The 14,802-nt window shown below is 39.4% G+C and overlaps 1 protein-coding gene across 6 annotated transcripts in view; it reads left to right on the top strand.

Moving 5' to 3' along the window:
- Positions 1-20: 20 nt before the first annotated feature.
- The window catches only part of KIAA0753 (KIAA0753 ortholog), a 31,895-nt gene continuing 17,113 nt past the window's right edge, over positions 21-14,802 (top strand). The window contains exons 1-11 of one of the 6 annotated variants that reach the window (XM_054008309.1): positions 21-108; positions 1,117-1,159; positions 1,494-1,622; positions 1,728-1,873; positions 2,494-3,091; positions 3,937-4,043; positions 4,320-4,382; positions 6,244-6,459; positions 8,695-8,905; positions 10,298-10,524; positions 12,316-12,485. In XM_054008309.1, coding sequence (XP_053864284.1) covers positions 1,784-1,873; positions 2,494-3,091; positions 3,937-4,043; positions 4,320-4,382; positions 6,244-6,459; positions 8,695-8,905; positions 10,298-10,524; positions 12,316-12,485 — 1,682 coding nt within the window. In that variant the 5' untranslated portion in view covers positions 21-108; positions 1,117-1,159; positions 1,494-1,622; positions 1,728-1,783. Of the gene's footprint in view, positions 109-375; positions 476-1,116; positions 1,160-1,493; positions 1,874-2,493; positions 3,092-3,936; positions 4,044-4,319; positions 4,383-6,243; positions 6,460-8,694; positions 8,906-10,297; positions 10,525-12,315; positions 12,486-14,802 lie in introns of those variants that run through there. The other 5 variants (XM_054008307.1, XM_054008311.1, XM_054008306.1 and 2 more) reach the window with 5 other exon arrangements.

Raw genomic sequence — 14,802 nt, 5'->3', positions numbered from 1 at the left:
CCGGGCACCCTTACCTTTCCCTCCATTCCCGGCAGCCCCCGCGATAGCGGCGGCGGTTGTCATGGGGCGAGTTTGAACCGCAACGCTTCACCAAGTCCCCCCGCTGCGGTGGGTGTCCCCCCCGCCCTCCCCACTGTAGGAAGCCGGGGGCCGGGGTGCCCTGAGCCATCCCGCGCCTGGGCTCGGAGCGGGGCGGCAGGAAGCCCCTGGGTCGCCTCGCTGGCCAACGCCCCGGGACCTCCGCTCCCCCCTTTCCCTTCAGAGCGGCTGGTCCCTGGGCCCTGCCTCCCACAGCCCCCGGGCTCCGTGTCCTCGCCTTTGCTCTGGGCCAGGGCTCCTGCCCCCCTCAGCCCCCCACGCGCCTGCGCTCTCACCCCCTTCGCACGGCTGCTCCCCCACTGCAGGGACAGCCCCCGGGGCCGCCCCGAGACTGCGGCCTGCAGCGCCAGTGGGTCCCGCGCCTTGTATAGCTGAGGTGCGGCCCCTATAGCCGGGACGCTTCCTAGCACCTGTGGTTAATGGGAGGGGGGCTTGGCAAATCCTAGGTGGGAGGGTCTCCAAGGGTAATGGGTGGTGCGAAAGGACGCCGCGTTGGGAGTGGGTGGAAGGAGGCAGAGAACAATCAGGAGAAACTCGAATACAAAATAGGGACTAGGAAGGGTTGACATTTAGGCGCTATGGGGCTGGACTAGATGACCTCTCCAGATCCCTTCCAGCCCAGGGTTGCTGTGAAATGGAGCAGGGTGGAATTGTACAGGGCTTTGAAATAGAGAAGGAAGGAAATTGAAGTTGATTCAGAAGTGGAGTCTTTATCTTTACGTAGTTTGGTTATAAATGGTAGTAAAGGTAGAGTGGAATTAACTGTTACAGGCAAGGGAGAAATATTTGTTTTCACATGATATATGGAGGAGTATTAAGATTCAGGTGAGTGGAATAACCCTGGCAGGAGCTGCAGAGGAATTGGCACTTGCTCCAACAGTGGGCAGCATGGTTGGAAGAAATAGAGAAGAGGTAATGTCCAGAGGAGCTGGGGAGCAGAGTAAGGGAGTCTGTGATTTAGGCTGGAGAGAAAGAAACAAAGTCATTATACCTGATCTTGAAATTGTTTGAATTTAGGGGACCCTCAGGAGCCCTCAGTTCCAGCTGGAAGTAATTGCTGGTGAGTTTATATATATCAGGGCTTCATGATCCATTATTTTTATTTTATTTCCCTTTGCACTGAAGGAAATGTAAGATATCCAGATGTGTGCTCTCCATTGGTCTACCTGCTTCTGACAACAATATATTCTGTACTTTATGCCATCTCTCTTATGGTTAAAAATTTGAGGGACGTTTGAGAAAATAAATAGTTTTTTTCCACCCACCTCTTTTCTGTAGACCACAGTTTCCTTGTTCTAGTAATAACAGCTGCAAAAGTTTTTCCTTAATCCTGTATTCTCCTTATGGCTGCTAATGTGAACATTCCCTTCACAGTCTGTAATGTTGCTTTACAGCCAGCTGCTTGGGAGTGTGAAAGAAGAATGTAAGCTGTATCTAGTACATCAGAAAATGTGACTATATCCCCCACTTTGCTTCCAGCCTGTACCACTACAAAAAGCATGTTCTCAAAATTACTTCCACAAGTGAGTGTTTTGCCTGTTAAGCTATTACATTGTCAGGCCTTGTCTTATTTTTAAACACAAAACCCCACACCCAAACATCTTGTCTACTTGTTATAATTTTAGCAGAGGCCAGTTTACAGGTGACACTGGATTTTTAGTATCCTTCTATTCTATTCAATGTGATGGGACCAAGTAAACCAGCCACATTCTATGATCCATTTGCATCCAGTATCCAAGCAGAAAAGAATGAAGCGAGAACTCTCCAGACACAGGTATTATTTGACTTCTGCAGTGATGACTTCTCTGGGTTGGGTTTGTCATTCTGTTTTATAATATAAGCTTAACCTACTTCCTGACGCCGGTTCTGTGCACAGCTGTAGTGTCAAGTTTGCCTGCCTACTTTCATGTGTCACCAGCATCCATTGGCATGATATTTACCCTTCTTTTGTAAAGTGCTTTGAAATCTACAGCTGAAAATGAATAAATGTAAATATCTGTCTTCACCCCTTCCTTTTCACTTGTAAGGACCACCTGGGATCATTTTGCATTATTTGTTTTAAATATTTATTATGGCAGTGTCCTGTGCCAAAGCTCTTTGGGCTAGATTTTTAAAAGTTTCTTTTGATTTCAGTTGGAACTAGGCAACTAAATGCTTTTGAAAACCTCACTAGGCATCTAGCTGCATCTTTAGGTGTCTAGCAACCTTTAAATATCTGGCCCTTTGTTTGAGTGGAAAGGATGCTTTAGGACTAAAGTAGCTATTATCTGCGTGGTGATATGATAAATTGTACTGTGAAGGGAGTTACATTTGTCCTTATTATTTTATGTTTGAGGTGCATCATCTGTGAAATACACTCCATAATGTGGATTTTTTGTTTAATCTGTGGAACAGCTCCAGTTTAATAGGAACGTTCCTGCAGCTCCAGAGAACTTAGCTGTCAGATTCTCCAGCCCTCGTCCAATTATAATAGAAAAGTTGAAGCCACCTGATGGTCAGAGAGATCTAGGTGGTGGTGATGACACCAATTTAAGAAGTTCTGTCACATTTTCAGTCATATCTGAAGAGAAATTAAAATTGGCCATCCAGTTAGCCAAAAGGGATGTAAAACGAAGACACCTGGAAGAACAAGTGAAAGAAGCTGAAAATAAATCAGTGTTCCCCCAGACATCTGAGCAATGTAAGAGAGAAGTATCTGAAAATCCTGCAGAGAGGAGTACATCAAAGTCTCGGACATGCTTGAAATATCATCAGCAACTTGGTCAACCCTCCAAAATGGAGATTACCAACTCTGGTGCAAAAGTGTATCTCTACACTCCAAATCAGGGCAAGTTAAAGCCACCTGTTTCAGATTCTCCACCCACCCATGATCCAGGACCAGGGCCCAAGCCAAGACTGAAAAAAATTGAAGATAAAAGTACACAGGAAGTCAGACGACTGCAAAAAGAACTGAGATGTTGCATCCAGAAAATTGAAGAACTGGCTAAAAAAGGTGAAAGACACAATTATTTTTTATATAGCGTTACTATAGCTTGTTTCTCTGTTCTTCTCCCATTTTTATGCTTTGACTTGAATCTGTGTTTATTTCTGCGTGTGTGCGTGCGTGCGCACACGTGTATTTTGTTAAAAAAAATTTTTTTAAGACAAAATTAAATGGATGATCCATTCAAGGTATTAGTAAGGTGGTATGGAGCCTTTCACCTATATAACATGGATTCAAATCCAAGCCATTTTGATAGTAAATAAAACACTGTTGCTATTTAATGGCTTGTGTGAAATGCATTGGTGATGCTCTTAGACCTGTTCCTATTGGATAGATCTTCAGATTACAAAAACCACATCACAGCTAGAATCATTGTTAGCAGTTACAGGAAAGAGACCAATGGTTGTCAGAACTCTTGCTTGTTAGAAGTGACTCATTTACATCAAGGTTGAGACGCATGGGAGGTGGAGTGGTAAATTTTTTTTAGTTTTGACATTATATTGACTCGTTTGTAATCTTTAGCAAGAGGTTTAGCGAGCTATAACTTTCTGTACGTTCCTGCCACAACTTTGTGATTTGATTTGGGAGATTATAATAGGGGCTGGCAAGATTTACCTGGATAAGAATATGTAAAAACATCCTAAAATGATACAGAATGTGTAGATAAAATAGTTTCTCTGTATTAGTTCAAGATAATGCCTTGCCAAAGTAAAGGTGCACTGTGAATTGGTCCTGCAATGAAGGAAGCTCCCTTGCTAGGTAATCACGCATTTAGCTTAAATCAGGATTTCATCAGATTAACTGGATTGTCAAGACCTGTAACTCGCTGCATTTTGCAAAAAAACACTTTTCAGAGAGATGTGAAGAAATCTTGGATCCTGATGAAGAACGACGAGTTCGCATTAGGAGGCAGGAGCAAGCTGCCCGGTCTGCTCGGATGCTGTATGTCCTCCAGCAACAGGTAGGAACAGATCATTTTTTAAAAGGATGTATATAAAAAAAATGGTGTATTCTGTATCCAATAGAACTGGCCAGAAACAAAAGCCTTTGAACTTAAGAGAAGTTCTAATTTGGATCCGAATTTCATGACTGGGCCTTACCATTATAATGGGATGAACCAAAACACCTCTGAATTGAAAAGTTGGGATCTGGACCTAGATTTTACAACACAGGCTTGCCTTTAATCTATACACACACAGCTGGTTCTGAGTGTGATTTTTGTTTTCTGAATAAACAGGTAAAAGAAATTCAGGAAGACTTGGAGAAGCTGAGTCCTCATAAAATCAAACACACGAAGAAGGTAAGATGTACTGAACTTGGATTGAATCTTTCTGAAAACAAGTGTTTGGGATCTTGAATGATCTTTTGGTTAATTCAGTTTCTAGGAATCCGTTCCAAAGGCTCCTTAAGTACAACGTTATTGGAGAAGTATTCTGAGACTTTAAATGTTCCCACCAACCTTCTGTCTTGGATTTATAACTCAGCTGCTTTACTTCAGGCTAGCATAATATTTGGTATATTGACTGTATAACTTCGATTAATAAAAAACTAAAGGTGGCTGATGTAATTAATGCAAGTCAACATGGGTTTTTGGAAAATAGGACTTGTCAAACTAACTTGATATCATTTTTTTTTTTAATGAGTTTACAAGGTTGGTTGATAAAGGGAATAGTGTTAACATAATATACTTAGAATTCTGTAAGGTGTTTGACTTGTTGCCACAGGACATTTTAATTTAAAAAACTAGAATGATATAAAATTAACATAGTGGTATGCAGAGTTGTTTTAGCCATGTTGGTTCTAGGATATTAGAGAGACAAGGTGGGTGAGGTAATATCTTTTATTGGAACTCTGTGTAAGCTTGAAAGCTTGTCTCTTTCACCAACAGAAGTTGGTCCAATAAAAGATATTCTCTCACCCATCTTGTCTGTCTAATAAAATTAATATGGCAGACATTAAATGAATTAAAAACTGGCTGACAGATCTAAAAATGTAACTGTAAACCAGGAATCATTCTTGAATGGATGTTTCCAGTAGGGTCCTGCAGGGATCAGTTCTTGGCCCTATGCTATTAATATTCTTATCAATGACCTAGAAGAAAATATAAAATAATCACTGATCAAGTTTACAGATAACACAAAAAATTAGGGGCTGGTTAATAATAATGAGGACAGGCCACTGATTCACAGCAATCTGGATTGTTTGGTAAACGGGCAGCAAACAAACAATATGCATTTTAATACAACTAACTGTAAATGTATACATCTATGAACAAAGAATATAGGCCAAACTTACAGGATGGGGGACTTTACCCTGGGAAGCAGTGATTCTGGAAAAGATTTGAGTGTCTCAATGGATAATCAGCTGAACATGAGCTCCCAGTGTGATATTGTGGCCAAAAGAGCTAATGTGATCCTAGGATGCATAACCAGAGGAACCTGGAGTTGGGGTAGAGAGGTTATTTTACTTTACATTTAGCCCTGCCGGGACTGCTGCTGGAATACTGTGTCTAGTTTTGGTGCCCACAATTCAAGAGAGTTCAGAGAAGAGCCATAAGAATGATTAAAGGATTAGAAAACATGGCTTTACAGCGATAGACTCAAGGAGCACAATCTATTTAGCTTAACAAAGAGAAGGTTAAGGGCTGACTTGATTACAGTGTATCAGTATATGCACGGGGAACAAATATTTAATAATGGGCTCTTCGATCTAGCAGAGAAATTCAATGGCTGAAAGTTGAAAATTCAGACTGGAAATAAGACATACATTTTTAATGGTGGGAGTAATTAATCATTGGGACAGTTAACAAGGATAATGGTGGCGTCTCAGTCACTGACAATTTTTAAATCAAAATGGATTGTTTTTCTAAAAGATCTGCTCTAGGAATTACTTTGGGGAAGTTCTATGGCGTGTGTTCTACAGGAGGTCAGACTAGATGATCACAATGGTCCCTTCTGGCCTTAGAATCTATGAATCTTTTCTGCACTGCTTAAGCAGCTGCCAAATTTCATCACAAGGGTGGATACGTCTCCATCACAATTAACTGAGAGCAAAATATAATTACTTAAATGATCAGTGAAATTCTTCTAACAATTCTCTGAATAACGTCACTTGAAACGTGCTGGATATTTAATCACCCATGTCTTTCCTTTGTGCCACAGTCTCGAGCCATGTCCAGAGTGGCTGCTGCCCACAGAGGAGCCATTCGTGCCTTGCAGGTGTTTGCCACTCAATTTACTGATCAATCAGAGCAGCAGGTTCCTGCCCATTACAAGGAGTTGGGCAATCTCATTCGACAACTCTCTCTATGTTCTGCCAAATTAGAAATGGATTCTTCTGTTCCTGACATCATCATAGACATTCTGCTACAAATTGAGGTGTGGAAAGTGCTTAATTTTTCTTCAGGGCTGATGTAGAAGAGACTGGATGAAATATTTAAGTTCTGGGTGCAAACTATATCACACATGGGCGGGATAAAATATTACCAGTAAAAATATGGCTTAATAAGTGCATGTTGCAGTTGCCAGGGTTTGTGGCTATATGGCTTTCAGATGCTGCTGTAATGGGTGTAGTACCAGAACCTAGCTAGGAGATAAAGATATAGCTGCAAAATTTACTTCATCACTATGTTCCATAACCACTTTGGTTGGAGATATTTCTGCCATGTATATGATTATCAAGTTAGAAGCTCACTGGGAGTGTGTATGGTGGGAAAAGAGCAGCTCTAAATTTTTTAAATACTTATTTATTCCTGTTGATACAAACCAGAAACTCTCAAAATCAGCCTTACTGTTGTAACCTTTAACCCCAAGTGATTTTTTTTTTTAAACTGATCAAGATTCTGTGGGCCACATAAAAAAGTGGATTATTTGTTGTTGCTTATTTTAGGTGTGGAACTGACACTGCAGCCATGAGAGATTTTTAGAAAATATCTTAACCACCTTAAAGTATTATTATGATTACAATGTCTGTAATTTTATTTAAAGTGCTATAAACTGCCTACAGAAAGCAGTGATGATCATTGTTGCTTCGGGTGGGGAAAAAATGGTAGGCTACTTATGACATTATGCTGGAAAAAGTCTTTCTTCTTTCCCTCTGGCAGGAAGGTGAAGGCTATTAATCTGTTGCCCACAGGTCCCCTTTTTAAGAGCAATTTTTAAATCAACTAACCAAAAGGGAGATTATTTGTTAGGTAGATTCTAGATGAATATCAAATTGTCTATGTGAATGGCCAATTTCAGGTCGTAAGTGCTTTTAGCAAGAAGATATATATCAAGTCTGGTTCTGGCAAGAATAATCTATACCAGAAGTGTAGTGGCCTGGTTATGGGCAATGTCTGTTAAAACCATATCTCCTGATGCCAAACCTCGTTCTGGAATGCCCCTATGTGCCTTCAGCACAGAAGACTTCTGAAGCATGAGTTGCAGGTTCCGAGAAAACCAAGAATAAGGCACAAAAGTTTTATCCTGTGGTTTTTCTCACAATCATGGATATTTGTTTTTTGCCCGGGTTCAATTTGAGGCCAAAGAAGTCTCATTGATATTACCATTTCAGTACTTATTACGGATGAGTTATGCCAGCAAGGGATATGTTGCGCTAGGAATATACTATTTATCAAATACTCTATCTGAGTACTTGCATGGCTCCATCACCGTAGTATCTGAGCACTGGTACTATGTGTCTTTAAATGTCACAAATACTTAACCTGTTGGAGGTTACCTTGTTTATTGACCAGATAAGAAGGATTTTATAATGTTCGAACATTTTTGGAATGATTTCTGGACATTCAAAATAAGAACTGATGATGCCCACCAAAATGGTCAGAGCTGTTTGTTAGGAGGTAAGCAAGAAAACCACCTGACCTGTCAGAAGCTTCTTAGAGTCCTTCTCAGGTTTAAAGACCCCACTTGGTTAATTTAGCTTCTGAAGGTGATTGAGGCACAGTGTGAAAATGCACTTCAGTAAAATAATGAATTCAGTGTTAGTGAAAGGTGCTGGCTTGACCTCCCTGGGGACTTTGTTCTCTTTTCTTTAGCAACAAAATGGGTACAGCATGGCAGCAGAAGTACAAGCTTCCCTGTACTATTTTCCCAAATGGCCCTAGAAAGTCTATTTGTAGTAGCGAGAGTAATTCAGTCTCCATTCCCCATTCAGTACTTGCCAACAAAGGTGTCAGTTAATGCCAATTGTGGTGGTGTGTTTTTGTGATATGAACTGGTGTCCATGTGGACTGACCATCAAACATTGAGTAGTTGTTTTAGGATTATATATCTGGGCACATTTTATAACAGCAGTTTTTAGGACTTGTCTGCTGTTTAAAATCTGATAAAATACTTTTCTTTTCACAATGGAGCTCTAATATCTGTTTGTGCAAACTAGTTTATATTCTTTAAGTGTTTTACATTTAAATGCTCTTACTTTAGTCAATAAAAAATGATGTAAATGATACAGGCATTTTCATGTACGATTATTACATTAATTATAATTCCAAAGCTTTTTGAGTGATAATTTAAAAAAAATCAGTACCCTTGAGCTTTGCATCTCATCAGTCTGCCAACATTAACAAACCAAGTTTAATGAGAGTTTAACTTAAATGAAAAAAATTGTGGCAGGATTTGGATTCTCTGCTGGAGAAGAAACGATCACCCAAAAAAGTGAAGAAATGTCTCTCGGCATCTCAGGGTAAATCTCCAGTGAGCAGTGAGATGTTTCCAGCCAGAGAGCAGATTGCATCTCCAAAAAAAGAGAAGAAACCACCCATCTCAAAGGAGCGACTTGGACAAGAACAGAAAAAACCTTCAGTAGCTAGGAAACTCCTGACTGGTATGTGCTCTGAATACTTAATTAAAAGGATTTCATTGGTTAATTTATAAGCCGCATAGTGATCAGCAATGACATGTATAATAATTTTTTTGTCTGAGGAGCAGAATGGCCCATTCATGGTACAAGAGTGTCTTCTTGCTCATGGTGTGCTTGCCAGAACCCTGCAGCTTTGGTACACAATTCCTTCAATGCTTCACATGAAATGACAGCTTGTTGCCATAAGAGGGGTTCTCCAGCTTCATGTACCAACTTAAACCTCATTATTTAACTTATTTTAAAAATATCTTTGCCATACTGTTTTTAACTTTTTTATTTTTGCTTTGGAGCACAGTTGGATTTTCTTCTAAAGAGACCCTCCAATGTCTATATTGCAGTATATATCCGAGGTGATTCTCTATTAGTTGATTCTAATGATGTATATAAAATACATCTAACTATCTACATAGCTATTTATGACATACATTCTAGTGGAATATAAGATTACCCACTGATGGGGAATCTGCACCATAGATGCAGCAATGTCTGTACACAGTTGGATTGAATGAAAGGTGGTGTCAAAGCTTTAGCTCAGAATTTCCTTGGTTTTGTGTAGGCTTTTGTGCTTTTGAGAGCGAGACAAAAAACCCAAGAACCTCTCTCTTAATTCTAGGCTGTTTTCCCCTCGCACAGTAACTTTATGCTTTTCCTTCCTCCCTAGTTTCAAGGCAAGAGAAGAAGCATTAGCTTATGGGTAGAACAGGGGACTGGCAAGCTGGAGTTCTGAGTTTTATTTCTGTCTTTGCCGCTGGTTTACTGTGTGACCTTGGGGTAATCATTTAACCTCTCTCTATACAGGCTTCATAACACTTTCCTTCTCTATTGTGAAGTTTAATTAAACCAGTTTGATACATCCTGAAAGCAGTCCAAACTATAACATTAGTATAATTATATGTAGTGTCTTCCTCAAAGGGTTGTTTCTTAGAGTAGCATATTCTAACTTCCTTTCCTTTCTTACTGAGAGTATAATCTGTGCGAGGATCTTGTTTTTCATGAATTTAAAGAGAGCGCATGTCCCTAGTTATCTACTGAATTTCATGTCTCCTGCTGCTAGTAGTGTTTGTTGTCTTTTTCTAGTCCTCAAGTGGCCTTGAATACCAAGAATCTTTCAAGCATATAAACTGCTTACTGAAGCAGAGCAGAGCAGAGAACCAGCTTGTGTATTGTTTGGCAAAGGAAATGTTTGGAGTTTACCAGAGTGGTGGTGGTGGTTTATTTGTAGTGCAGTAGTACTTAGGAGTCACAGTCATGGACCGGGACTCCATTGTGCTAGTCTCAGTTCTGTCTTTGTACAGAAAGATAGTCCCTGCTCCAAAGAGCTTCCAATCTAAGGTTTATTTTTAATTATTTATGTAGATGAAGATCAACATACTGCAAATATTCCATTGGCACAGAAGCTAAGCAGTCATGCTGATTTATCAGATCAAGAATTCCAGCAAGAGCATGACCCACACACCTCAGACAGATATGCAGTTTTAAAAACAAGTCAGGATGCATTGATGAGAGCTGGAGCTGTGAAAAAAGCCCCTGTGCTTGAAAGTGGACCTTTGAGGAAGAAAGGTGTATTATTACCTGCCAAACAGGTACAAATGTGACACTTAAAATAATGTACCCTTTCCTCTTCTCTTAAGGGAGCTTTAAGTGAATATAAGGTACTGTTAAAGGGACACCATCAACATGAAACCAAGTAACTTTCAAAAACTAAGTTAAAAGCGGCTTCAGACTCTACATCTGCCTCTGAATGTCCCTATCAGATTTTGTGTCTTTATAATCACATGTTCCTGTTTTTAAAAATAGTTTTTTCTGTCCTCGGTTGCATTGTGAAAGCCCCATGGATGTAGAAAAAGCTAACTGACTACCAGAAATGTGAAACTGACTATCTACAAAGTATTATCAAATGCTTTTAGTAAATGCATTGGGAAAAACAGAGAATTCTGTTTCATGTTGGCAATAGTAATAGGTATACATTGTCATACAGAAGTATGGTTGTCTTTTTTTTTTCAGTCAGTGGTGTCCCATTAGCATCCTTAATAAATGTAGTTAATATGGAGTGATGGAGGAAAGGGAAGGGCTTTAACATTTGCCTTTGAGGTAGGTACATTCAATTAAAGCCAACTGCTTTCAGCTGCACTAGTGTAAAGTTCCATTCATTTCAGGGGGAATGGAGAACACTTGGCACGTTTCCGGAGGAAGCCAGTTGGAGTCCCTGGGAGGCTTTCTGTTGATTTCTGTGCCCATTGGATCAGGTCCTAAATGCTCTACCCTCACTCCAAACACTGAAAAAATGACCCGATTACTCCACTGGACCTGGATGGCCATTCCTGAGTCTGAGTGTTCTGCATTTCCTTGCTGCTTGGTTATTTCTGCTCTTGTGATCACTTAAAAAAACATACCACTAAAAAAGCAGCATTACCACCAGTTGGAAATAAATTGCATAACTGGAAATGACATTTAACAATTCTGCAGAAAATTAGCGTGCAAGTAAGTGTTTGTATGGTATTGGATTGGTACTGCTGTTTTTCAACTTGGACTTAAAGTTGAAATATTTCATCCCATGACATTAATGATGTATTTATTAAAATAATTATTTGTAATTATATAACCACTTACTTGTGTTTTAGTAAATGCCATTTGCAACCAGCAGATGGCCTCCTTGGTGCATTCATTCTTTTTGCATGTTACTGACATTTCCTTCTTTAAAAACATTCTAAAATGCCCCAAAATTGAAATTAGATATTTTTGGATGCATTTATGGATGGATTTTTTTCTCACTCACCTCAGCCTGAAAAATCAGGGGATTTGGTGTAATTACATATATTTGTTCTTACTATATTAATATCAGTGCAGCCTGTGAGCAGCTAAGTTAAGCATTTTAATAATTCATAACACGGTGACTCAGTCCATGTGTTTCAAACAGACGTCAGGATTGTTCATACCTGTGAGCGTAAAATAGCTTTCAGAAATTACCCACTGTAGAACAATTGTCTAGTTTCTTAGCCTAGTAAATATAAACTTGGCAGTGTTTTAGCTATGCCACTCCCTTCGGCAGAAGTCCTAATAAATCTCTAAATAGCTCTACTCATGAGCAGGCTCAATACTACAAATATCCCATATGTAAAAAGCCCTTACTCATGTGAATACTGCCACTGAAAACAATTGGATTGTTTGCATGAGTAAGGGATGCAGGATTAGGGCCCACACTCTATTTGGGTGCATTCATATTCTCATTAAAGTCAGTATTAAAACCTCCATTGACTTCAGCTCTGCAGAATCAGTCCCTTAGACCTGACCCTAAGACAGAAATTCTGATCCACAGTGCGGAATATGTATTTTTAAAAGTCTGAACACCTTTTGAATGTTAATATGTCTTCAAGGGAATCCGTAAGCTTCCAAGATCGAGACCTGTGCAGCCTCAGGCAAAACATGCCCGGTTTCAAGAGACCACTGTAGCTTTCAGGCTAAAAGAGAGCAAACCACTTGTTAAGGAGAGTAGAATACCTTGGGTACCTCCACATCCTACATCGCCACCTGCTTCACCTAAACGGTACGTTAACATTCAAGTGGGACAGGCATTTTATATTTGTAAAGTACAATTATATTTGTAATGACAACTAAATATTGACAAATTTTATAAGTGTTTGTATACAGATACTAGAAGTCTAAATACTAAAATGGCTGAATTTCAGTGCCTGGTATTAAATGAGGATATTGATATAATAGGCATCACAGAAACTTGCTGGAACAATGATAATCAATGGGACACGGAAATAACAGGGTACTAAATATATAGGAATGACAGATTAAATTGTGCTGGTGGGGGAATGGCACTAAAGGTGAAAGAAAGCATAGAGTCAAATATAGGAAAAATCTTAAAATGACTCAAACTGTACCATAGAATCTCTACGGATAGAAATTCCATGCTTGAACAATAAGAATATAGCAGCGGGAATATACTTTCAACTACCTGACTGGGATGGTGATTGTGAAATACTCCGGGAGATTAGAGGGGCTACAAAAACAGAAAACCGGTAATAATGGGCTATTTCAGATATCCCTATATGGATTGGGCACATGTCACCTTAGGATGGTATGCAGCGTTGGAAATTTCTAGGCACCATTTAATGGCTGCGTCTTGGAGCAGCTAGCTTTGGAATCTACAAGGGGAGAATCAATTCTGGATTTCATCCTAAATGGAGCACAGTGTCTGGTCCAAAAGGTGAATATAACTGGAGTGCTCAGTAATAGTGACCATAATGTAATTAAATATAACATCCTTGTGGGGCGGATATGTCCCAGAAACCTATCATAGTAGCATTTAACTTCAAAAAGGGGAACTATACAAAAATGAGGAAGCTAGTTAAATGGAAATTAAAAAGAACAGTCATGAATGAAATGCCTGCAAGCTTCATGGAAACTATTTAAAAAAAACCATAATAGAGGCTCAAACTAATAGTATATCCCAAATAAAACAAAAACAGTAAGCGGTCCAAAAAAATGCCCCCACGGCTAAACAATAAAGTAAAAGAGGCAGCTAGAGGCAAAAAGACTTCCTTTACAATTTGGAAGTCAAATCTTCGTGAAGAAAATGCAAGGAGCATAAACTGCCAAGTGAAGTGTAAAAATATAATTAGGAAGACCAAAAAAGAATTTGAAGAGCAACTAGCCAAAGGCACAAAAACTAACAGTAAATATTTAAGTACATCGAAGCAGGAAGCCTGTCAAGCAGTCAGTACGGCCACTGGATGACTGAGCTGCTAAAAAAACACACAAGACAAGACCGTTGCGAAGAAGCTAAATGAGTTCTTGGTATTAGTCTTCACCCCAGAGGATCTGAGGGAGATCTCTACAGCTGAGCCGTTCTTTTTAGGTGACAGATCTAAGGAACAGTCCCAGATTGAGATGTCAGTAGAGGAGGTTTTTGAATAAATTGATTAATTAAACAGTAATAAGACACCAGGATCAGATGATATTCTCCCAAGAGTTCTGAAGGAACTCCGATATGAAATTGTAGAACTACTAACAGTGGTATATAACCTATCACTGAAATCAGCCTTTCTATCAGAGGACTGGAGGATAGCTAATGTAATGACAATTTTTTTTTAAAAAAGCTCCAAAGGCCATACTTGCAATTGTAGATCGGTAAATCTAACTTCAGTACCAGGCAGATTGATTGAAACTATGGTAAAGATCAGAATGATCAGATACATAGATGAACACAATGTGTTGCGGGGGGAGAAGAATCAAAACAGCTTTTGTAAAGGGAAATCATGCCTCCCCAATCTACTACAATTTTCTGAAGGGGGTCAAGGAACATGTGGACACGGGTGATCCAGTGGATATAGTGTACTTGGACTTTCATAAAGCTTTTGACAAGGTTCCTCATCAGAGTCATAAGCAAACTAAGCAGTCATGGGATAAGAGGGAAGGTTCTCTCATGGATCAATAATTGAATACAAGATAGGAAACAACCTGTTATTGCCAGAAGCAGGGATTGAACAACAAGGAATGGATCACTTGAAATAGCCTTGTTCTGTTCATTCCCTCTGAAGCATCTGGCCCCAGCCACTGTTGGAAGACAGGATACTGGGCCAGATGGATCATTGGTTTGACCCAATATGGCCATTCTCATGTTCTTACACATTACAGATTAACAAGCAATGTTTGTTGATTCATTGCAGGGTCCAGGAATAAATGCTTGAATAATTGATTTGGTATAGAAAACATTTTTTTAAAAATGCATGTTTTAAATTGTCGTATTAAATTGTATTAAATTGATATAAATTATTTGAAGTTTAATTTAGAATTTGATAGAATGAATATGAGATAAGCTTTTGAAAAGTAGATCCTAACATGGCAGGGCA

The sequence above is a fragment of the Malaclemys terrapin genome, chromosome 18, assembly GCF_027887155.1.
Source record: "Malaclemys terrapin pileata isolate rMalTer1 chromosome 18, rMalTer1.hap1, whole genome shotgun sequence".
Lineage (NCBI taxonomy): Eukaryota > Metazoa > Chordata > Testudines > Emydidae > Malaclemys > Malaclemys terrapin.
Note: the sequence above shows the minus strand (reverse complement) of the source record. Positions and strands in the feature narration are given on the sequence as shown.